Source organism: Pundamilia nyererei, unplaced genomic scaffold, assembly GCF_000239375.1.
Source record: "Pundamilia nyererei isolate P.nyererei 1_Seehausen unplaced genomic scaffold, PunNye1.0 scaffold00043, whole genome shotgun sequence".
NCBI lineage: Eukaryota > Metazoa > Chordata > Actinopteri > Cichliformes > Cichlidae > Pundamilia > Pundamilia nyererei.
Genome location: NW_005187444.1, coordinates 1,066,577 through 1,090,551, shown reverse-complemented (window position 1 = coordinate 1,090,551; position 23,975 = coordinate 1,066,577). Strand labels below are relative to the sequence as shown.

The 23,975-nt window shown below is 40.0% G+C and overlaps 1 protein-coding gene across 1 annotated transcript in view; it reads right to left on the bottom strand.

Annotated features, from left to right (window-relative positions):
* Nucleotides 1–23,975, bottom strand: part of cspg4 (chondroitin sulfate proteoglycan 4) — a 75,521-nt gene that overhangs the window by 10,983 nt on the left and 40,563 nt on the right. Inside the window, exons 2-6 of the mRNA XM_005731415.2 lie at nt 18,675–18,838; nt 12,859–16,392; nt 11,305–11,493; nt 10,829–11,104; nt 5,718–5,894 (exon numbers count right to left, since the gene is read on the bottom strand). Coding sequence (XP_005731472.1) covers nt 5,718–5,894; nt 10,829–11,104; nt 11,305–11,493; nt 12,859–16,392; nt 18,675–18,838 — 4,340 coding nt within the window. The remainder of the gene's footprint in view (nt 1–5,717; nt 5,895–10,828; nt 11,105–11,304; nt 11,494–12,858; nt 16,393–18,674; nt 18,839–23,975) is intronic.

Below are 23,975 nucleotides of genomic sequence, written 5' to 3'. Positions count from 1 at the left end.
AGAAAACTGATGCTACTCTTTCTGCTATTATCACAGCCATGGTACTAAAATCTTTAAGTAAAGTGTCTACACTGCTTTCACATCTTCTGTTTTTTCATGAGGATTCAAAAACACACCACCAAATATTGTAAGTAAGGCATGGCACACAAACAGTTTCAGGTCTTAAAGTGGGATTTAGTTTTACTCTAATAGCAGGTGAAACTCCTAAATTAATAGTTAAGTTTATGCTGTAGGCAATTCACACATTTGAAACCAATACTGCTTTGTGGTAGGAAACACTCTTAATGAAATATAAAGGATTATTTGCAACAAGATGAAGGGCCTGTGAGAGTGTAACTGGGTGCAGTAGTGCTTTTAGCATGCTCACACTGAATGTGGCAGACTACAGATGTTTAGCAGGTCTTCTGGTATAATACTGACTGTGCATGCTTACTAGGTTTGGTCTCAGGGTGTTTCTCAATGGAGGGTCCTTTATGGGCTCATTTTAGTTTGGGTAACTGTTTGTATTTGATTCGTTACAGAGTTTGAAAATGTTGATTCCTTTTTTTGATTTAACATACTAATAGTGAGCTGGATTACTATGAATAGTCCTGAGTTTTCATTTATGTCTTTACTTCATCTACATGATTTTTGTAAACAGTTTCTGTTTTATGATGTTTTGGGTCATGATTTTATTGTTATTCTAACATGAAATAGATTTATTTGTACTGTTCAGGTTGGTGTCTCGGTTTCAAAGAGTTACTGATACAAGTTTACAATTTACTCTTGTGGTAAATTTAGCATATAGGAAAGCTATATGCTAACAATGCCATACCGCTGTATTTAAAACTAGGTTCTTTACTGCTGTTGTTTGTATTGACAACATGTAAGCCTATGGGGAATAATATATAAGGATTCTTTTATTATGACTTTGTTACAGTAACAGGTCATAACCATTTAAATACAGAACAATTTCAGTACCTGTACAATCTCCCAAAGTGTTTTTCTTTTCTTCTGGAAAACAAAATTAAATTAATATTCCCATAATTATGTCAAGTATATGGGTCTTGTCTCTTTGTCTAATATATGTATTTTGGCAACTTCCTGTTTTTATTTTGAAAGTTTTTTTTTATCATGTTCTGGGTTAGTTTTGCTTCCTGTCCTCCCATTTGCTGGACTTTACATTAAAGGCTTCTGTTACTGATGTCAAGCTAGCTCATGTGTTCACTGGACAAATTAAAATAATATGACTGTCAATAGAATTTAAGCAGTCACAGGCAGAAAATCATCTTTAGTAAGATGTGTACAAAATAATTTGCCAATTGAATCTATTTTTCTCCATATTCTCCAGAAATGTGGCGCTGCTGCAAATATCAGGGAATAGATGTTGAGGGAAAACCTTAAGACTCATCAAGCAATCAACATCCCCAGGGCCGCATTGTCTTCCATTTCCCTATTATAGACGCTTTCAGAGAAAGTTTAATCTTCAGTTCTGAAGCTTTTGTCTTTTTAAGTGCTTTATGTCACTTCTGGTTTTTCACATACCTCCAGAGTTCTGCAATATAACAAATGTTTTATGAAGTCTATAATTTAGTTGCCTTTCAGTCCAGTGCTTATAACATCCCACTCAATTTGACACTCCATCAAAGCCCTTTCAAAGCCCAGACTGCATCAAGAGTTCAAAGCTGTGATCCATCATTATACACTTACTGCTTTTTCTGTTGCTAGATTTTGTCTTTGTTGCTCTCAAACGATAACGCTTAAAAAATGGTGATGAGTGCAAAGATAAGTAGGCTTTGAGTCAAAGATAAATCAAGAGTCCCATTCATAACAAAAGCCCTATGTCTATATGTCTAATCTCAGTGTCGAGCGGCAGAAAAGACCAATATTTGTCGCTTGCATAATAAAAAACGCATTTAGAATATGCAGAAGTCTATTATTAACAAAGGGGACATAAGCAAGATATAAAAGAAGACTTATGTTTGCAACAGATAAAAAGGAAATAAGACGGGGGTCATTTCATGTGAAAGTTACCCATGTGTTGCGTATTTCTGCGCTGAAACATGTGCGTGTACAGTCAAACAGAATTAGCACCGACAAGTTCATGTGTAGTTCAAAAGACGTTTCGACACCTCAGTTCGAGAGAACCCAAATTTATTTGAATGGTAATGTTTTTGAAAGTCTAAGTTACACATAGTTATTGCTTCAAAGGCATCTATATGAGTATATGTCTACTCCTTGGAGAGCAGAGTTGGTTGTTTTGAAGCAAATATGTGGCAAAATTTGGAATAATGCCCAAACTGTCAGCTTGAATTTCATGAATTTTGAGCCAAAAAAAAATCTACTAAACATGTATCTCACACTGTGGCACCACTGGCACTGCTAGCTGAAGTCCCTGCAGAGACTAAGATTGTGACTGGACCTGGTGATTCTTTTTGGTCTTTTCACCATAGAGGCTGTGGACTAAGAAAAAGGAGGGACAATAAGCTTACATGTGTCCAGTTCCTTCATGAGCAAAAACATGTGTCGCTAGGTAGGTGCTAGGTAGAACCGACAGCTCTATCACATGAGCCTACAACAACAAACAGGAAAGCGTTTTATCCTCGCTGTTGCAGAAACCTGCAGAGATCTTGTGATATGGGGCTTTAGAGGAGCTCGTTCTCCTTGGGGCAGTTTTCTTCTCGCGGCCTGCAAAAAAGCACAGTCTGATAGTTTGTCCAGGGGCACACCGATGGTGGGGGAGTGCAGACTAACCCAAACGTTCCCAGCCAAATCTGGACTCTATCAGAGAGGTTTGCAAGTGGATTGCCTTAAGGCAGAACACCCACTTTTCCTCTTTGCACCATGGATGAGACAGCTGCTCAGTGCATGCCCACCCCTCTATTTTAGCCCTATTCTCGCAGAAGCCTTCGGTGTACAGTATGCAGACATGACTCAGCTGAAAATAGCACCACCCACCTGGACAATTTCTCAGCTTTGAGCAGCACTGCAGACAAATTTGGTGTCCCATCGTTCAAGCTGAGGGGACAAGCTACTGGCAATTATCTGTGGGAATAATCATGTTAATGCTGAAAACTGTTTGCTCGACAGCAGCCTAACACATCCTCAAGAAAAGCTCTCAAGTCATCTAAAGCCCAGGATTTATTCACCTTTACAAAGAGATTGCTGTTAAATGCCAGCTCTTATAGGAACTAGGTTTAACTAAGGTTTTCCAGAGGCTGACATGAGAAGCTTTCCTGTTGGTCTCCAGCAGGATTTAGTACACAAACAGTTTTTTCCCTGTTTCCCATTCAAATGTTTTCTGGTGTTGTCCAAGAGCCATCAGATACTAATTAAATGCTGAAATGTGTACTGTACCTTTTTCACAAAAAGGTATATGTTTGCTAATGGCAAACAGAATTTACACTGTTAGAAGGCTGAGCGATGCTATTACAGAGCAATTCCCGGTCCTTTACACTAGATGGCCACATTAGCCCATTCTCAACCACAGCCAATCTAGGACAGGCAATCTGAAAATGGTCTCGCAAACTGATAGTTTATATAACAATCAATGCATTTAGCACCTAGGAGGACGGGCCGCAAATTCAATCTGATTGGAGATAATGGCTGGCATTTCATTTTGAGGGAGTAATGAAGTAGCTGCCATAGGCAAATGACTTTGTTTGCCAGTGACTCAACATCATCCTCTAAACGTCTGAGACTCTGAGGGGCGCCAGATGTTTGCAGCTGCATCCAAAACTGCCTAGGCATCATGTTTAAGTACAAATCCACCAGTGTGTTTGTAATTCTATACTCGGGAGCTAAAGTTGACAGCGGGAATAATGCTATTTAATTTCGATTTCTCCTCCCCTCGTCCAGCCCATTCCTCTCAGAGATACAGGTTAACTACATGCCCTCGCTCCTACTTTGTGTCGTAATGAGAGATTAAACAAAAGTACTTAGCGAGGGTAATGAGGCTATCACTCAAAGTCAAAGTAATCTTGTAAAATGTGAGAGATGCAAAAGCAAAATAGATTGGCAGGTAGAGTGAGGCGCTTCTGCACAGAAACACAGCAAAGTCAGGCGGAAGCAGACGAAGACAGACAGGGTTTAAATTCTAATCAAGACCAGCTGTATCCTGCAACACCAGGCCAAATGTGATCAGACTGAGCAGAACCCGATCACGGTCGTGTTAGTCATCATGTCTACAGAGGTCACTACACACACACAGAACACACACACACTTCCTGCTCTAAATCAATCCAAGTGCCACTGGGCCAGCCCCTTGCTCTGTGCGGGTTAGACATCCACATATTATTATGTTACATTCTGCAGCCGCAGCAGAGGAGTCGCAGGGATTGGATGCTGGCCTCACTCTGCCAGAAAGCCGCGGTCTCATCGACCATCTTGGTTTTCCAAAAATACGGGTTGCCAGGGAGACGAGGAGCCACAGGCAGAGCGGGGAGGGCTGAATGACACAGTTGGTTTCCAGTTCTGTGAGCTGATTACTGTCGACTTTTTCCGACTGCGTGACTACTCCTGCTGTAGAATCTACGTTATTCATCCCCCTAAACGTTTCTTTCATGACTGACGTAAATCAGTTTAAAAGCTTGCCACAAACTCATTATAAGCCTTCAGCAGAGTCATTCAAATATACACCTTTCTTCTTACAACATAAAGTTCTAAGAATTCAGTGCGGAGGTGTTTCGTTCTTTGACAGTCTGCCACTACCAACTTATGAAACATTATCCAAATCGCCGGGGAGAAGCAAATATGCACGTCCATCAAACTTCTGTGTTGTTATGCTGTAATTTCACTTGGAACCCAAGCACAACTTACCCCTCAGAAAAGTGACAGTACAGGATCAAAATGGAAAATCTAGACACATACTCAGAAATGTATACCTGAAATTCTGCCTGATGCTTTATAGAGGGCACACAGTGGTGAATCACTGGCCTTCTATTGTAACGTGACTTTGCACAACTTACATTCTGAATTTTCACTTTATTAAAAAAGCAAATACTCTTAGGGAGACGGTGCATGTCTGAGATCTGTATAGTTCAGACTCGATGTACAAATTCCATGCATTCGTTTGCCTTACTGCGTGGAGAACATTTTATATGCAGGTCATACAAGATTCATGATTTTGGACTGTTACTGCGGCTGAAACTATAGTGTATGGATGTGAGAACTGTCAGCAAAGCCTACACATTTCATTCAGAGAAGATTAATCTATCAGCTTCGATAGACAGATAGATCTGTCTGTTATTTTGTTGGAAAATCAAACTAAATGAAGACTAAAGCACAAAGCACTATGGGGTAATTCTGCTAAATTGACCGCCTTTCAGCACGCCAGAATCTCATCAACCGTTATAAAGCCATTAATCTGTCATTCTTTCATATTTTGCGCGGCTTGAGCATCAGACCAGAGTTTGAAGCAGGTGGTAATGCCTGTAGCCTGTCAATCACGCATGCACGAGTCAAACTAGGTCTCTCTTCCTGCATACTGCAGCAGAGAGACCAAATACATACACTTTCATCTAATAACTTGCTCCAATAATGTTTGAAATACTGCAATAAACATGTGCTCTTTTCTCTGTCACAGGGAATGAAAGCTGGTGGTGAGCATGAATCGATATCGGGTAAAATATACAACACTTTATAAGCATAAGGGAGTTTCAATATGTTAACTTTTCTGGCTTGATGAGCATGTGGGAGAATTGGTCACCTATCACACGTTCATAAGAGCAAAGTATTACCTCTGTTCCGGTGTTGCGCGTCAGTTTCGGGGGCTCGTCGTTGACAGGTATGACAGTAACCGAGATGGTGAAAGGGAGGCTCCTGCGGTCAATGTCATAAGCAGAGAGCGAGAGTGTAAAATTGTCCTCGGTGCTCTCTGTGCTGTCGTGCATGTAGTAGACTTCTCCACGTCTCATCTGCAAGAGACCAAAAGGATGCCAGTTGTTATATAGATCTCATCATGAATCATGAGTGGCAGAACACATAATAAAAGGTTAGATGAACTTCAAATGTGGGATTCAATTTTACAGTGTGACTGTGTCTCTTAGCATCTGTACACAGTGGAAACCAGGGAGCCGTAACTTCTCTATAAACCTGGTTAAATCTTTTAGGAGGAATTCAAGATCATGACCTGCACACAGCATTATTCAAAAGTCTTGAGCCATTCCTCAAAGTGATCTTGAACAATAGTTTTCTCAAGGTATTTCAAAGACCTTAGCTACTGGCTCCAAACTTTGAACCAAAAATGTATCACTCCATATAATCTATTGCCACTCATTGTCAGACCAGTACTTATAGCTGTGCATTGTCAGAGGAATGCTTTTTCTTCTTTTTTGTTTTTGTTTGTTAAGCCACTTAACACCTATCATTTAATTATAACAAAATGCAGCTAACTCAAGGTGACAGGTCAACATATGACAGACAACAAAGAACCATTCTTAAGGAAGAGACACAGAGAAAAGGACAAGGAATGCAAAATTAGACAAGTACTGGACTAAAAATCAGTGGCAACAGATTTGATGGAGTGATGAATTCAAATTTTTGGTTCCAATTGCTGGTATTGCTTCAGCAATTATCTCAGTATTTTCCTGACTGAAGTTTGGTCCATTTACAGCATCCTGCCATGCGATTGCATTTGTCCCTAACCACCAGGAACCCTCATGTTAACTTTTATTGAATGGAAAAAAGTTAGCTTTCATCCTCCAGCTTCAATGTGTTTGCATTATGCTAACCATAGCTGCGTAGCTAGCCACCATGTGGCACATCATTATATCAGCTAGCCCAAATTCAGTAACCATACAAACGTCACTGCTGTTTTCTGTCTTCATTTATGTCAGAAGTGATAGCAGAGCTGTACGTTTAAGTTTTTCAGAAATCCCTCAATAAGAACATGCTATATTATTTAATCTTAATTTTTGGGGGGAGACTTCCCGCAAACCACTAGAGGGAGCCCACGTACCACCAGTGGTGCGCATACCACAGTTTGAAAATGACTGCGATACAGAAAATGACAGAAAATGTCTGATTGGCAACAACTTCATTCTTCATCATGACAGTGATCCCAAACACACTGGCAATGCAACAAATGATACCTGGAGAGAAAAACAGCAGTGTGGGATCATCTTTTTCAGAGAACAAAATTCAGAAACATCCAAAGAAGAGCTTTGAATGTCCTTCAAGAAATCTGGAGAACTATTCCTGACTACTGGTTAAATAAATTATAAGAAAGCTTGCTTGAGGGAGTTCAGATTGTGAATAATGGTAGTCATATCAAATACTGACTTTCAAGCTTACTGGAAACACTGTTTTTGCTTTGTATACTGCATTTCCATTTGTGTTTGCGCATTTCAACAAAATCGCTGCAGCTATTTCCCATTTTCGTAGAAAAATAAAACAAAATGAGGGTCGGCTCAAGAGTTTTGCGCAGGGCTGTAGTTTGAAACGTGGATGGATTCAACATGTTCGTCACATATGAAGCACATTATGCTTATTCTTCACAGCAAGTGAGACAGTAAAACGACATCCACAATACTGTATTATTACAGTCAAGTGTAACGAAATCAAGGCACTGATAAGGGTAGTCCACCAAATTGAGCTTGGAACAATTTGCAACTGCACTTTGCTACAATGCTCTTTGTAACTTTTAAAAGCAGTCTACAAATAGGCTCTTTTGCTTTCTTGCCTGGAGTTACTGTAGATGAGAAGATAAATACTATTCTCTGGTCTGGGTCATAAATCAATTGGTTTAATATGCCAAATTTGCCAGGAGACAGTTTCCCCAGCTCAGCATAAAGATCGGTCTTTTGCATTGATTAAATAAACAACTTACCGTATGTAAGCGGGCAGTAGAGTTGCTGGTAAGTGGAGTTTTTGATAGACTTTTTTTTAATGTGAAGCCAGACCCACTGTCTTCTAGATGTAACCTAATTATTCATTGGACACATCTTTGCAAAGAAAGTGTTTCAAAGTATAGTTTCAAACATTTTCTTTAAAAGGATTATATTTTAAAAGGATGAGAAGAATATATTGTTTATAGCGCACACTGTATTATTTATGTTTTTCTCCAATCAGATAATATGATACCAGCTTTCAAAGTCGAGAAAAGGCTATAATCAGGATTTAAATGTCTGTCTGATAGCAGCTCAGGAGCAAGTGAGCTGACACCTTGAGAGAAACCAGATGTAGAAAAGAGTCAGTCATCCATTGTTAAGGGAACTACATAGAAAACAGCGGCTGTGGCTGGGCCGAACAAAGAGCTTTACCTTTCTGCGTTCTTGTTTAAAATCTTTGCCGAATGGCTCGAATAATTTAACTTAAACATCCGTTTTCGCTGATACTTTTTGACACATTTACAGATTCAGAACACTTCTCTGCAAAGAGAACAATTAGATCTTTGTCTAGACAAAACCCAGAAAGCTACAGAGATGAAGGGACCTGCTTCAGAGAGCAGCAATTGGCGAATGGATTCCATATGACGGGCATCCTTTTGGAATAACAACCTTCATCATCATTACTGATCAGGGAAAGTCGGAGAGAAAATCAGTCTGCTTGCTGGAACAATAAACAGTTGCTGGTAATTGGACACTTGGCCAACTCAGCAAGGCTGATGTGTATGGTTGTGTTTATTACTAGCTGCAGACTTTATGTTAGTCTAATTTTAGGCCGATGAAAAGTCTCTTGGTCTGGTTGGCTATTGAGCTATGGAGTATAAATGGCAAAGGCATGCTTGCAGTGTTCAGAAAACATGCACTGTGTGAAAATATAAAGAAGACAATGCAGACTTTAATAGGTTACTGCAGACCTAATGGAGACCTGATGGAAAGCTGAAACTGATTAAAACAAAGACATATTGGAACAAAGTGTTTCATGTTACTGGATGTTCATATGACAGATTCTGTGCTTATGTCCCATCTGGACCACATGGCACATAAAGTAAATTGAAATTATTGTGGCAGGCGTTCCTGTGAATCTGTATGTATGAGTCACAATTTTTTCTCAAAGTAGATTCTTCTGTGTAACCGTAGGCTTACATAACCTCAGTGCCCAAACTGATGTCTTCATTGCAGCACTACTACTAATAAGTCCAGTGTGCATTCCCAAGTGACATCTGGGGACTTTCCTACTTGAGCTTCAAATAATATTGAACTTAGCAGAAAAAAAAACACAGCTTTCCCATGTGGCACCTTTGGGATGGGAAAAATTAAGCCAGTGTACAAAGTCCCCAAAAAAATGCAATTTGTCTAATGGCCACTTGAGGCTGGCTCCAAAAGCTAGTCAGTCCTTGTCGACTGTAAATTTCCTAATTTATGTAGGAATGTTTAAAGCGTAGTACAAAAGCAGATTTGGTCATTAGTGTGTAATAAAAGCACGCCTGCTTAGAGTGAAAGGTGACTGTCGCTGCGAGCTGTCTACTGATCATCACCTCGTCTAATTCAAGTCATTCAGCTGGACTTCTTGACTTTATGTTTTGGAGTATTTTACAATTATCTAACGAATATCATGACCTGCTGTGTGGCTAATTGTGCTAACAGATGGCCGAAGAAAACGGCACTAGTTTTTTTCCCCTCTAAGCTGTTTTCATTTATTATTTTATTTATATATTATAATGTTTATATATATTTAAAATATTTATTTTATATTTATTTTATAATAATTGCGGCTTGACTCAAAAAATATTCAAAATTAGGCTTGAACCTGAATTCTTATTTGGGATAACTAACTGGACTGGATTCTCTGAGTATAACATTTGAAGAAAAATTAAAGAAAAAGTACAAATATGTCAAAAAAAGTATCACGATTTTTTCTTCTCCCAGCGTTCATTGCAGCAGACTCATTGGAGCTGCACATTAGACTCTTAAAGACACAACATGAGTGAGTCTAGTAAAGTGTGGGAGAGCTTGTGTGCACTCACATATTATTATAGGAATTTAGCAAGCCAGTTTATTTTGGCTGCAGGCGCTCCAAAGGCATCGTCAGTTTTTCCATAATGCTTCAGCAAAGTAGAGCAGAGCAGTGGGTTAGATGTAGGAGCTATAAGATATATGTCTAACTAGCTCCACTCAACTATGCGGTCCATTCAGAATGCATAAGCTTTTTCCACCGGTAACTACTCATGCATTTTTCATATTTTCCTAAAGCTGGGGTGTCTGAACCACATGGAGTGAGACGAGCTAGCTGTGCTGCAGAAGCTCCCAGATTTTCTCTCCTCTCTCCATCTGGTGTAGCTACACAAATCCAAACAGCACCGAGTAGTAGCTGAGAAAAGTTCCAAAGTGACGCATTGTTGTGGTAATCCTCTTGAACAACTGCCCTTTCCTACTAGTGTGAGAAAGATGTTACACTGCCCATTGATGGCTTTTTTTTTCTTGTGAGAATATTTTTGGACCCAGTGTGACAAAAATATATGAATCTTTGTCCAAATGAAATTCAGGTTCCTTGTATGGACACAAGACACAAAGAAATCTGTTTAATCCTTACAATGTTATACTGAAAATCAAATGTTTTGGGCCACTTGGCACCACATGTGTTGCACATAAGCTAACCATTTGGTGCAAGCAGCCATTTGGTAAATAAAAAGTTTGCACTGCTTCTTCCTGCCAATTTGCAGGGCAACAACAAATGTCAGATTTTTAATAGAACTTCAAAACCCACTTTCCGAGTGGCTACAATAATGATTCTTCTTCCTACACGTGCTCGTTCCTCATGATGCTGGCAGGTTAGACATTTCTGGCAGGTAGTCACAGTTAATGGAAGTGTATCATTGGTGTACGCATGTACTGCAAATAATGAACGTCAAAAATGACATGCATAGAGCAGAAGAGCTCATTAACGATGTGCTTTGTCTGCTTACCTCTTCTAATGAAAAGTAAGAAAGCTCCTGTCCACTCAAGGAGCGGATATCCCCGTGTTTTGGTGGTTCATCCACAGAAATGTCAATGGTTGATGAGTTGTAGAAGGGGTCCAAGATGTTAATAATGTCTGCATTAATTACTCTGCTGAGGCCCTCCTTCACAGTAAAGTTGAGGGCTTGGACAGGGATTATCCGGGGCACGATGTTCACAAACATGCGCAGGTTCTCCACTGTGTTAAAACCATTACTGACGTCCAGTGTGAAGACATCATGCCGCTGAAAGAGATAAATGTAGGAAATAATTTATTGATGTTCAGAGAAAAACCTTGTACCTTAAAACTGTCAGAAGCTGTGGTCGCCTTTCGTCTAGTTTTAGTTTCATTGTGAATATGAAAGGGAACGGGATTAAGAAGAAGTAATTGACTAGTTACAACTGAATATGTTTAGTGAAAGAAAGGAAAAAAACAAAGCAAAACCTGGTTGGGTGCAGACACGTAGAGAATGTGTCCTTCATCAATATCTTCCTGAGTGAAAGAGTGGATGTAGTCGAGGACAGGTGAGGCCTCAGCGTCTGGACTGGTTGTCAGCTTGACCACATGACCGTGCTGAGGCGGTTCTTTGATTGTGAAGATCATTTCACTGGGCAAAATGTCAGCTTGCTCCACCTAACAAGTCAAAGGTATATCCTGTTAATTTAATATTCAAGATTTATATGTATCCTAAGTGTTTGGTAGCTTGACAATAATGCAGACTGTACATAGCGAGCATTGGAAGAACCCTGTACATTTGTAGCATTGCATGTGTAAGAAAAAATGTTTAAATCTTTTGCTGTTTCTAACTCTTTTGAAGTATGGTTTAGATATACTTTGTTCTGGGCAAAATGTAAAGAATATTGCACAACCTCAAGAGTTAGCAAAACCAAGAAATTAGCTACTTGGCTAAAATTCTGGAAAATCTAGATTGGAAGTGGCAGCACTGAAAAACTGCAGCTATTTTGTTGTTCCCCTGTTTGAACATCCACAATTGCGTACACAAATATACAGTACAGTTGTTCTCTGTAGCATTAAAACAGTTTAGTTGTATTTTTAGTTCACAATATATAATTAATAGCCCTGCTATAGTGTCTAATATAGACTTAAGACACATTGTTAGACAGCATTGTGAACAGAAACTTCAATAGACATTTGTGACATTTGGCAACAGTTAGAGCCGTGCTGCAGATTTATGCGCAGGCAGATTTATGGTCATCTCGCTTTGAGAAGTTTTAATCTCGAGCCTGCGCGGAGCCTTGGAGTCTTTAGGAGCCATGCTCACTTACGGCAATATTTCAAAAGATCATACCGCTTTTCATTTCATTGTACAGACACACACATTGGAAAAACTCCCAGAAATAAAGTCAATATTTTACCTCTTGTAAAGGCCATTCTGTCAAGGCTTTGTTCCATACATATTTCAGTACTGTGTATACTGTGCAGTCAGCACTGTATATTTAATATGCATCTCATACTGTAAAACCAGTGTATGTTCAGATTTTTTTATTTATTTTTTAGACCTTAGTCAAGGTCTTACATATAGCTTGCAATGAATGGATCAGCATTTTAAACTGCATTAATTGCTTCCATGATGAACTGCATGCAGGCTCATCTTATAAATTACAGTGGGATTCAGGAAGCTCCTCGGGGGATACTTAGTGCTCTTTTTTCTGCACTTAATAGAGTGCAATTTAGTACATAAACCAAATTAAAAGCAGCGACTGTAAAGTCATATTTAGCCCTACTTTCATGTGGTTATAATATAGATTAAAAGCAGGGTCTGCTTGGTGACTCATGGGAAAGATCGTTTTCACAAAGAGAAAATATGTTTCTAAAGACGATATTTCTGTCATATGAAGATCATATCTACTACATAGTCTTTCTTATTTAATAAAAGCAAATACGTGCTGCACAACTTGAATGTCAGCAAAGCAAACCGTTGACTGTAGCTCTCTTAATACAAAAAAGTATTGTAATTACAGAATCAGTAAACAGTACCTTGAGATGATCATTGCTGATTACGGTGTGCTCTCCTTCGTAAGAAATGATGACGGCATTGACGACCACCTCAGGCTCAGACAAGTAACCTTGCTTAAATATTTTAATCCTGAACGTGCCCTCTTCGGAATGTCCATTTGCCTGCACAGAGAAGCTGAAGGAGTCCTTGGACCTCAGACTCTCATAATTGTGCTCATATGAGACTACACCCTTTTTCAGGTCTTCCTCTGTGAAAACTGATGCCTCAATCCCACTCACAATAATTCTGCCATCCTTGGGTGGGGATGTAATCTGAAACGTAATCTCACTGTCATGTCTGATGTCCATGTTGGATTCTGCACTCAGCAGGGTGGTAGTAAGGGTTTTGGTGCTTCCGTGATCGATGACGATGATTGTGTTGTTCACCACTCGCAGGTAGGGTTCACCTGCCTGGATCTCAAGCACCGCAGTGGTCTTGTGGAAGCCATCTGACACCTGGAGTGAAAAGCGCTCCCGATCTGCTCCGTGGTGAATGAATAAGACTTTCTTATCTTTCAGGTCGGCTTGTGTAAAGCGGAAAAGGGGTTGTGATGGCTGTGATGTTGAGACAATATTGCCCGAAAGGATTCCCTCACGAGCGTAGACGATTTGACTGTCATTGAAACCCGAGTCATTGTCCTTGAACTGAATGACATCTGTTGTTAGCAGGCGCTGGCTGTTACGGACCACATTGAAGACTTTATCCACTGTCCTCACAGGAGCATGCTCATTTTTGGGATGGATTGATATTCTGAAAACATCGCTCACAGTTCTCTCTGCATTTTCTTCATTTGCCAAAAAATGGAACTCATCACTGCTTGTCTTGGAGCCATCGTGCTTGTAAACAAGCCTTCCAAACTCAATATCTTCATTACTAAAAACTCTTATCGCCCCCTCAAATCTAGCAACTCCAGGTGGGGAATCCCTTATTAGCCGCCCATGCTTTGGCTCTTGAGTCACCCGATACAGGAAATTAACAGAACTTGAAGACTCCAGCCAAAGGTAGTTTTTGTTAAGACCATGCTCACTGCCCTCCAACACAACCAACTTCTTATTAGTCAAAACAGGGGCATCAGCGCTGGCAATGATATTGATCGGAAAGGTGTACAGAGGAGAGTGCTGATCCTCAACAAAGACTTTGAACTGGAACTGATCTGTAGTATCCACAGCAGTTCGCACTCGGGCCCTGTAGCTAACGGCATTGTCTAAAATGTCTTTTTGGGTGAACATGTCACCCTCACCCAGCTCTCTGTCTGACAACAGGAGGCTTCCCAGTGTTGGGGGTGTAATGAGGATGTATTTAATTGTCCTGGGGTCTGGGGTTTTGTCAATGAATTCAGCTTGAAGGTCTGTGATTGTTTGCTCTTCACCAGCCTCCATTTCCAGTGGTACCAGCTGAGAAACCTTCACTTGAGCAGGGGCAATCATGACTGCAAAAGTATTGTTCCAGAGGGAGAACCGCCCGAGATGAGCGCTGAATTGGATCTGCTCCAACACAGTATTTTCCTGGTCACTTGAGTCTGTGCTGACATACCTAAGGCGCTTCTGATCTAAATCAGACTGATGAAAAGTTGTGACTTGTTTGTACACTCCGTCATTTGTCAGAATCTGCAGTTCTCCAAACACTAGAGGTTGTGTGATGTTATACACAATATCGCCAATACGAGGATGAGCGAGAGCAGCCAACTTGTGATTGTCTATGGATGCATTGCTTCCTTGTGACAAAAGAAGGCCAGAGTTAGTGACCATAGTTAAATCCGGTTGTATCACGGACAACTTAAAAGTAGTGAAAAGGCTTGATCCTTCAAAAGGCACGTCTAGGGTCATCATACCAGTACTACCACCTCTGTGTACAAAATAAATATTTCCATCTTCCAGGTCCTTACAAGCGAACTCTGAGATGCTTACTCCTGGTTTCTCTCTGTCTTCTAAGTAACCAAAATCCTTGGGAGGCTCTGAAGTAACAGTTATAATTAAGTCATCACAATTCAAGTCGAAATCCAACAACCTCATGATGCTGGTATTCAAATGAGTGCGGCCATTTTCAGCGATGGAGATTTCATTTATATCAAGTTGTGGTGTATCCTTAACTGGAAGAATTTCAATTGGGAGGACATAATTGTGAGGAGTTTTTAAACATTCTGGAAGGTAGAAATCACTTTGAGCAACCACCTGTAAATAGATTTGATCTGCAAGCCTTTCATTTCCATCATGCATATACTTGATTCTCTTATTGACAATATCAAGAAGAGTAAACTTTTGAATGTGTTGTCTGTTAATGTTTATATCGACTAAGCCATATGAGGGAAGACTCGAGAGAGTAAAGGTAATCTGCGACTGTTGCATGTTTGCAGCACTGAGGTCAAATGTAGGGTTTAAGTTGTTGATATCAAGAAAAACCTCTCCACCTTCTGGCACTTGTAATGGGGTGACATCTAGAAGCTTGGTCACATTTCTAAATAACTCTGTCGTGTTTTCTGTTGGGTAGCAGTGCTGTTGTTGATTAAAGTCAATGTAAACATGTGGGGTACTGATTGTAGGGGAAGTTGAGGTTAATTCCCCGTCATAATTTGAGTAGTCATAGTCCTCTCCTTCACATTTAACATGAATATCTTTGGTCACCAGAGCATCCTGCAGGTTTCTGTCTTTCTGATTCACTTTAATTTCTCCCAAGCATCCAATGAAGGATTCGTCTGTCAAATCTTCCTGATAGATGCGACCTAATGACCCATTGCCATGGAAGAATTCCTTCCTTTTTGCCTGGATGCCCCCTAAATACAGGCTTCCGACCAAATCCAGTTTTTGTGATGGGTCAAGGGAAAGGGAGGAAGACTGGCTGTCTACATTAAGAACAAAATAATCCTGACTGATCTCGATCTTAACTCTGTGCCACTGATCGTCATCCAGCCGCACTTGCATATTCTTCAGGGCCTCCATACCACTACCGAGGTCCAGTAAACCTTTGAGATAGCCTTTCACAACACCAACAGCAATGAAGTCCGAATCTTGGCCAGGATGGAAAACAAGTAAGGCATCTTCAATGGTGGTTTTCATTAGAAATTCCAAGGCCCTTCGAGAACCACTACCTCCACTCCAGGTGGAGAAGGATATAAAAGAATCAGGGGTGCTGAAACTGGTGGTCTCGCCATCTCCAGCCTCAAACTCATTGCTGCAGGCTTCCTTTGTGTCTTGGCATCGTTTAAATGTTGAAGTGAGAATATCAAATTGATGGGATTGAAATTTGACTTCAGTCATACAGCCACGAAAAGGAGTAATGGCATTGCTAAGGTACGAAGTATGCAGGTCTTCAGTTCCTCCAAGCCAAATGCCCTGGTCAATATTGAGCTGCCCCCCGTCATTGCTCACAGGAACATATGTTGAAAAGACATCATTAATTGTCATGGTAAGCCTGCCTTCTTTCAGTGTCAGTGAGACTTTGTGGTCCAGAAGATTGTTCAGGTATGCTCCTTCAGATGAGGACAGCGTGACCTCACCAGCCCCCATGTTCATCCGAGCCTACGTGGAAACAAACATCATTTATTTCATTTGAAAAATTACATTGCATTGCATCTTTTGTATATTGTGGAACACTGGGTATTTCTGTGTGTTCATTTAATTGGAGCTGCTATTATATGAATTTATCTCTGCACTCTTATCTGGACATGATACTTAACATTAATGACTTACTTCACTATGGTTTAACTAAAAAAGGTTATAAAAAACAACCCTATATACTGTACAAAGGTTTTCAGTCACCCCTCGTTTTTGGTCTTGAGCAATCATTTTGTAGACTTTCTTTTTTGGCTGCTTTTTTGGGTCATTTTCAGTCTAGTCCTTGTACCTGACCACTTTCAAAATAATGCTTTTTTATTATTTGTTTCTTGAGCTACTTAACACTAACCTATAACTCATTAAAGCATTAAAAAAAGCATCTAACTTAAGGAATGAGCCAGTACTGTGGCTACACAAAATACAAAAAATCCAGCAATGATCCTACACAGGACTTCAGAAATGCATCTAGTCCATCTACTGTTTGCTGAGGCATCATCAGAAATGGTCTTACTGGAATGTTGGGTGTCCTTAAGGAAAGGAAATGAGGAGAAAAGGTTGAGCTATGCCAAATCACACAAGAAATGGTTTGAAAATCAGTGGGAACAGTTCTTATGGAGGGATGAATCCAAATTTGTACATTTTGGTTTAAATCATCAGCATGGAGAGAGTCATGGCTTGGGGGCTGCATTTCAGTCAGCGGTGTTCGGGATCTTGTCAAAATTGATGAAATTAAGGAAGAAGAAAAGTACAGTCAGATTTGGCAGTTTACACCATGCAGTGACATCTTAAAGCTGTCTGTTTGGCAATGGCTTCATTTTTCACCATGACTATGATACTGCCAATTCACTAAAAGAATACCAGAACGGAAAAACACACAATGTGGCACCGTCAGTCATGTATTGGCCTCCCCAAAGCCCAGACCTCAACGTTCTTTAAGCAGTGTGGGATCATCTTGTCAGAGTGAAAAGCAGTTTTTTTCCTTATATACTGTATTTTCATGTACGTTTGTATTTTCTGGGTTCAATAAGACACTCCACCAATTTCCCATTTCCCAAGAAATATAAAGAAATCAGTGGTTGCCTCAAACGTTTTGTCATAAATGAACTGTGGTCATTATCATTGCCAGATCCTGTCAGTTACAATTGATTGCAGGTTAATTATTTGGCTAATGAAAGACAAATTAAATTTTTTTTACAATATAGAACATTCAAGCAGTGTATGACAAAACCAAAGCAAATGACAAAGAAGTCATAATTAATAAGTAATTAACTCATTTAGAAAATGAATTAATTCCCAGAAGTTTCAATAATAAAATCAGAGATCTGAATGTTCTTTAAAAAAAATGTTGAACTACATGATTCTTTAACATCCCTCACAGAAAAGGCAATTTCATTTTTGTGGCGCCTCGACTCTATTTGTTCAATGTATCTGATATCCCTGAAAAACGTCGACTAGTAATATTTCCTTTTATTACAAATAACCTTTGATTTCTCCTCACTGAAAATGAAGCAATATTGTCCCTTCTGGGAAAAGTCTGTATGTCTCGGTCGCACCGTAACTGATGAGAGTTTTACTGCTTTAATTTATTATTTATTTATTATAGACATAAACAGTTTTCATTTAAGTGAGAGAACTAGAGAAGACAAAACCCCCCAAAAGAATCTAATCAATCCACCTGTTTTAGAGGGACTCACGATGAAGTAATTGTAGCTTATTGAATTGAAACAGAGTTCACGACTACTTTAAAGGTCACGTAGTTCATAACCCATTCATAACACATTCTGTTTCTTCTAGTAATTTCACTCATGATCTCTTTGGGATTTTAATGTGTGACAAATTAAGCAAATTACCCTGATTAAATGACTATTTTGAGGTCATTTCTCCATGTAAATCACTTTAGCTGTTTATTATTTCACTATAACAAAACACTCTGAAACAGGACTCTCTGTACTATGCATAGGTGACTTTGACAATAACATATTTCGCACTGTAGCTGAAGTTGAAGTGTGGAACTACACTTTTCTACAAATACAATAAGTTATGCTGATTTCAAGGTGTTTTTGTTCTTTCTGAGTCCTTAGACTTGATTTTCCCGTAGAGCTGCAAATAGAAATGCAGTTGTCTGTTTTAGCCTCTTCTTTTGAACAACTGCTCTGTTTTTGAATTGGTTATCCAATGGGTGCCAACACTGCTTTGTTTAAAAAGAGTTTTAAGGGCTCAGATTATTGCCATTTCTAAATCCGCACCTGTATTTTCCCATTTTGGAGCTCAAGGAACAGGTAGTCCTCGTTCCCAGCAGCCAGGAGTAGCAGCCCACTTCGTCGACTTGTCTTGAACTTTAGTGACAACTGGAAGGTGGAGACATCTTGGAAGGCGTTTAAATGACAGAAGCTGTCCCCAAAGTAGGATTCTGTGAAGAGTGAATGTAGGTTATCTGAAAGTATAATATATGGATCATGTTATCCTATACATCAAAGACATTTCTGTTTTTATACCCCGGATACATACACGGACACTTATTTTCTTTCACTTTGCACCATATGTCTTGTTTGTCATTTCTCTAGGAAAAGGCACCAAAACTTTTGTAGCTAAACATAAAATAGCCTCATTTGCATGATCATTTGCATTGTCTGCACTGTGGAAGCATAACATGGCCTACTACAGTGGCCCACACAAAAAGACATCTGCACAGGATGACACATTATCAACTCATCCTACAGCTGTTGACTGGCAACTCCCTGAATTCTGATGTGGAAGTTTGGCGAAACCAATTAGAGGAGCATTTTTTAATACAGTCTCATGTTACAGTGCAACGTTCTCAGGCACTGATTTCTATATTATCAGGTGTCCTCCAGCTGCTCCTGGCTGAAGAGGAGCTCCTGTGGCCTCAAAGGGATTCTCTCACTGAGACATCAGTCATTACCCCTGCGGAGATTTTTCCGGGCACATAGAGTCATGGGGAGCAGGATTTCCCAGGCTTGAGCTGTCTCATTTTCAATGATATGCTAATTCAGCCACCTGCCCCGGACTGTGCTCTCTCGAGCCCTTGACAAAATGTAAACCGGGGAGGAAGTCAATTATTTTCCAGTGCACATGCTCTGAAATTAAACTGGACCACCTCCAACAACCCGTTTCCTCAGCCATGGGTTTTCCATGGCTTTAGCCAAGAGATATAGAATTAGTCGCCCACTTGCCATCACAAGGGTGATAGTCCAAGACACAGAAGCTCACAGTGAAGAAAGCAATGTTCTGATCGGCCAGTGCTAATGCTTTGGAATATTTGGAATAGTCCAGCAGCGAGATAGAGACAGTGTTGTGTCAAAGTTCATAAATTCCTGGGAGATCATGAGGGAAAAAATGTTCCCTCAAAATCAGCAGCAGCATCAACTAACCTAGCAGGCTTCATGCGATAGGGTATTAAGGAGAGGAGAAGAAAATATGACAGGCTCGAGAATTCACATTCATAACTATAAATGGAAAAAAGTACTTTCTCAGGGCTGAAACAAATGAGTGTGTGTGTGTGTCTGTAAAGGACAGCCTATGTCTGGGTTGCGTCTACATTAATGTCATGCTGCCAACTTCAAAACACTGAAGGCTAACTTTGTCCTTTTGTCTCTCATCCTGTAAGTGAGCCTTTCCATTGCGGATCTGCAACAAACATTGAAAATGTAAACAAAGACAATCATTTTGATGTCAGCAAGAACGAAAGCAAAGCTTTTATCGTCACGCCCACGGTTCTGCATTTTAACTAAGAGGCATTTAGTTTTGGGTCCAGGGCTGCTCTGTCATGAACAAAGTCAGTGATGAATGGTCTAAGCACAAGGCCAAGCACACAGAGAGACTTTTTGCAGTCACAGAAACGCCACGGATATCACACGTGGATTTGACATTATCACATGTTAAACTTTGTAATACATACTGTGTGAATAACAACAAAGAAAAGTGAAAGAAATCACAATGACAATGAAACCAGCCCTGACAACTCAACAAGGAAATGTTACAGAACATGGAAATGTCATTTGTACAAGAGAGTTGGACGAAATTGTTGTAGTTACACATCATTCATTTGCAAAATGTCACTTTTTGGAGTCTATTGTCGTTAGCTGTTACTGACTGCACCAGAGGCTATTATAGTACAGTTCAGAGAGTTTTTGGTAAAGCTAAGGTATTCTAAATGAAATACTAGTGCTAATTGCATAGGACCCTCTAGGCTGAAACTGAAAAATGGGGGAACAGAATCTTTTCTTACAGGCAATTGCATTAACAAAGAAAATCGCAATGAGCTCCATGGTTCTTAAACCCGAGCTTTTGTTGGATTGTTCACTGAGCATGGGGATAAAAAGCTGAAGGAGAGAGCGATGCCAAGACAATTCTGCCTGGGGATTTTCTGGTTCAAATTCAGCTTGCTGCTGTTGCCTTCAGGAAAAAGGAGCACATTTTCTAATGATACACACAAAAGCTTTACTCTCTGCAGTGTACCTGGACCTGGAATTCATTAGTTCTCCATCTAAGCTGTGTAAAGCTCTGTGTAGAATAGGCTTCACGTAGGAAAAGCACATTTTCAACATGCTATCTGTATAAATGTCTCGCTCTGTGGCACTTCTTTTGTCTCTGCACCCTTGGTGAAACCTGTTCAGTGTTAACAGTTCCTAATATGTTTGCAAAGAGATACCTCCAGGATGACAGAAAATGAATTGTACATCACACAAACCTCCTCTCTTCCCTTTTCCTGCAGTGTAAGACTAAGCCACAGTCTCCATCTTCCAGGCACTCAGTGCTGGATGTAGATGGGAACTAGCTGAGGGGATTTTGCTGACAAGGCATCATCATACAGAAAGGAACATCATTGCTCCCAAAGGATGTAAGCTGGAGCTGTGGCTCTTCTGCCACACTTGGTGTCAGTCTGTGTGTTGAAGTTTAACCACCCAAGAGCACAGTCTCTGATAAGCTTCAACTACCACACCTCCCCCTTAACACCACTTTAACACAAACCATTCTGTGTCAAGCAGAATCCTGGTCTCAGGCCAATGCAGATGGCTATAATTTGATGACTGACTGCTCTTGTATTTATAATGCTCGGAGGAAACTGAGTCTTCCTCCCTTTTAAGAATCGCTGGATGAATTACCCTTTTGTCTTCCTCTCCCTTTCCTCCTCCTCTTCTCTATCCTCTTTTGGTCCCAGGCTAGTGACACATGTCCGGAAAAGCTATAGGGAAGAGAGACACGCTGACCACAAGTGCCAGAGACAGTGAGAAGACTTTGTGTCCTGTGACATGTCCGTACTGATCAGTCAGAATCGCTTTAGTCCTACTTTAAGTGAGTGTGAAGATGTGGCAGATACACATGAACTAAGGATTCAGGGTGCTAAATGACTCATTACAGTCACTCAAGGAAATCTTTAAACTATATGCAGAAAATTGTGAAAACTGATATCCTTGAACTTTGTATTAACTGCATAAACAGAATAATGCTATTTTATTTATTGTACTTATTCTGTTTGTTTGAAATATTTAGCAGAAGAAAGGACCTTGTGTGTGGTTCTCTTCTCAAATTTTGTCATGGTAACACTGCTTGGAATCCAAACAAACCACCTACTTGCGTAACCCATGGTTAAGCTATGGTTAGATTGACTATAAATAGAGGTTATGTTTGCCATTTCTTTCCTTTGCTGGGTTTTGCCTACTGCAACAGGGCATGATGGCTCGAGGATATGAAAAATAGAGTCTGCTAACCACAGACAGAACCTGAGAGCTTATAAGTGCAATATTGTTTTTGCCACATGGCAACTCAGTCATTACCACGAAACAATTATAATCCTTTGCAAGGGTCAATAGCACTTAGACCTGTGGTAAACATTTGTTTTCTAATTGTGTCTGCAGACAGCTCAATGTACTGTTAGGGTTTGGAAGAGAACAGGAGAAGTTGCACATTACAACTAATCAGCTGAGTGAACAGCCTTGATAATTTATTGTTATTTATCAAACCAAAATGCCAAGTATCAGCTGTGAGTATTTCAAATATCATAGTGGAAGAGGATGGATGGCGTTTCAACACTGCACTAAAGCTGCAACCTTTCTTTAAATGGATTTCTTTACTATCCTTTACTACAGTTACAGAGCCTGTGTTTCATATGCCCACCATCCACCCCAGCCACCTCCCTCCAATTCTTTGCTTTGACAGATGCTAAATAAAATATGCTGCTGAGCATAATCAAAGCAGCATTAAATAATTAACATAATATTCTTAATATACCATAAGTTTGATATAGGGTGTGCTGTAAGTCATAACTATATGTCAGAACCAACTTGTTGGGAGCATCAAACTCCAGCTGTTGGCCCCACCCAGCCAGGAGGTTCAAATCAAGAATCTTCCTGTTGTAAGACAAGAGTGCTAACCACTGGATGACATTGTCATCCCTCAATAAACATTCAGATTCACTATATTAATACAGTTTTCAAAAAAAAAATAAAAAAATTCCAACAGAAGAAAAATGTTCTTAAAATGTCTCCAAAAGTTGATTCTGTTCATCTGGACGTAACGTTTTCAGTGGGAGAAACGTTTCGTCACTCATCCAAGTAACTTCTTCAGTCTCAGCTGACTGCAGGTTTCCCCAATCTTATAAACAGTACATTTGCATAATGACTGAAACCAGCCCACTGAAGGAACAAAACACTACGTCTAGATGAACAGAATCAACTTTTGGAGATTTACTTACCTGGATGATTGAGGATGCATCAAGACGTTCTTAAAATGTTCTCAGGAAGTGAGCATTTTGGCAAAAACATTTAGAGACTCTGAATACAGCACTCTCCATAAGACAATAGTCCTAGCTCCAGTGCTTTTAAACAGCAGAGAGCTGAGCCACAACTCTACATACTTTGACAGTGCTGCTTTATGAGGATCCCTTCCAGACTTTTCAGAAGTCACCAGGGACACACTTTTACAGGCTTTAAGGAGCCATTTCTCAGACCCAGCTATGCTAGCGTGAAAGCAGGCTGCACAATTCTAGCCCCCTCCCTCCCTTTCAAATCCCTATCCACTTCTGCATCCCTCTGAGACACTCCAATCACAGCCAGATTGAAGAGGTACAATACTTAAAAAAAGGCTTGTGGAGGCCACAGCTGGAAGCCTCCTCCCTGGCAATAACCTACAACTTTTCAGGCTGTCTCTCTATAAAACGCACGCTTACAAAACAGACAAGGGGTAGCGGCAGCAACGAAAAATTATGACCTTTCTCTGTGAAAAGAGAATGGAAGTGCAATGTAATTTTAGCTTAGGTAAATGGACTTGTGACAAAGCGTGGAGTGGAGGATGTGAAAGACTCATGCTGTCTGGATTTGTGCTCTGCTCTGAAAAGCTTGGTCTCCATGCAGAATGAAAGGAAAAGCACTCCCTTTGGAATGACATAAAAGTGGTAGTGTCTTTAATTAGTGTAACTGAAGACTTTCCAATATTCCAACAAACAAACAAACAAACAAACAAACAAACAAACAAACAAACAAACAAACAAACAAACAAACAAACAAACAAACAAACAAACAAACAAA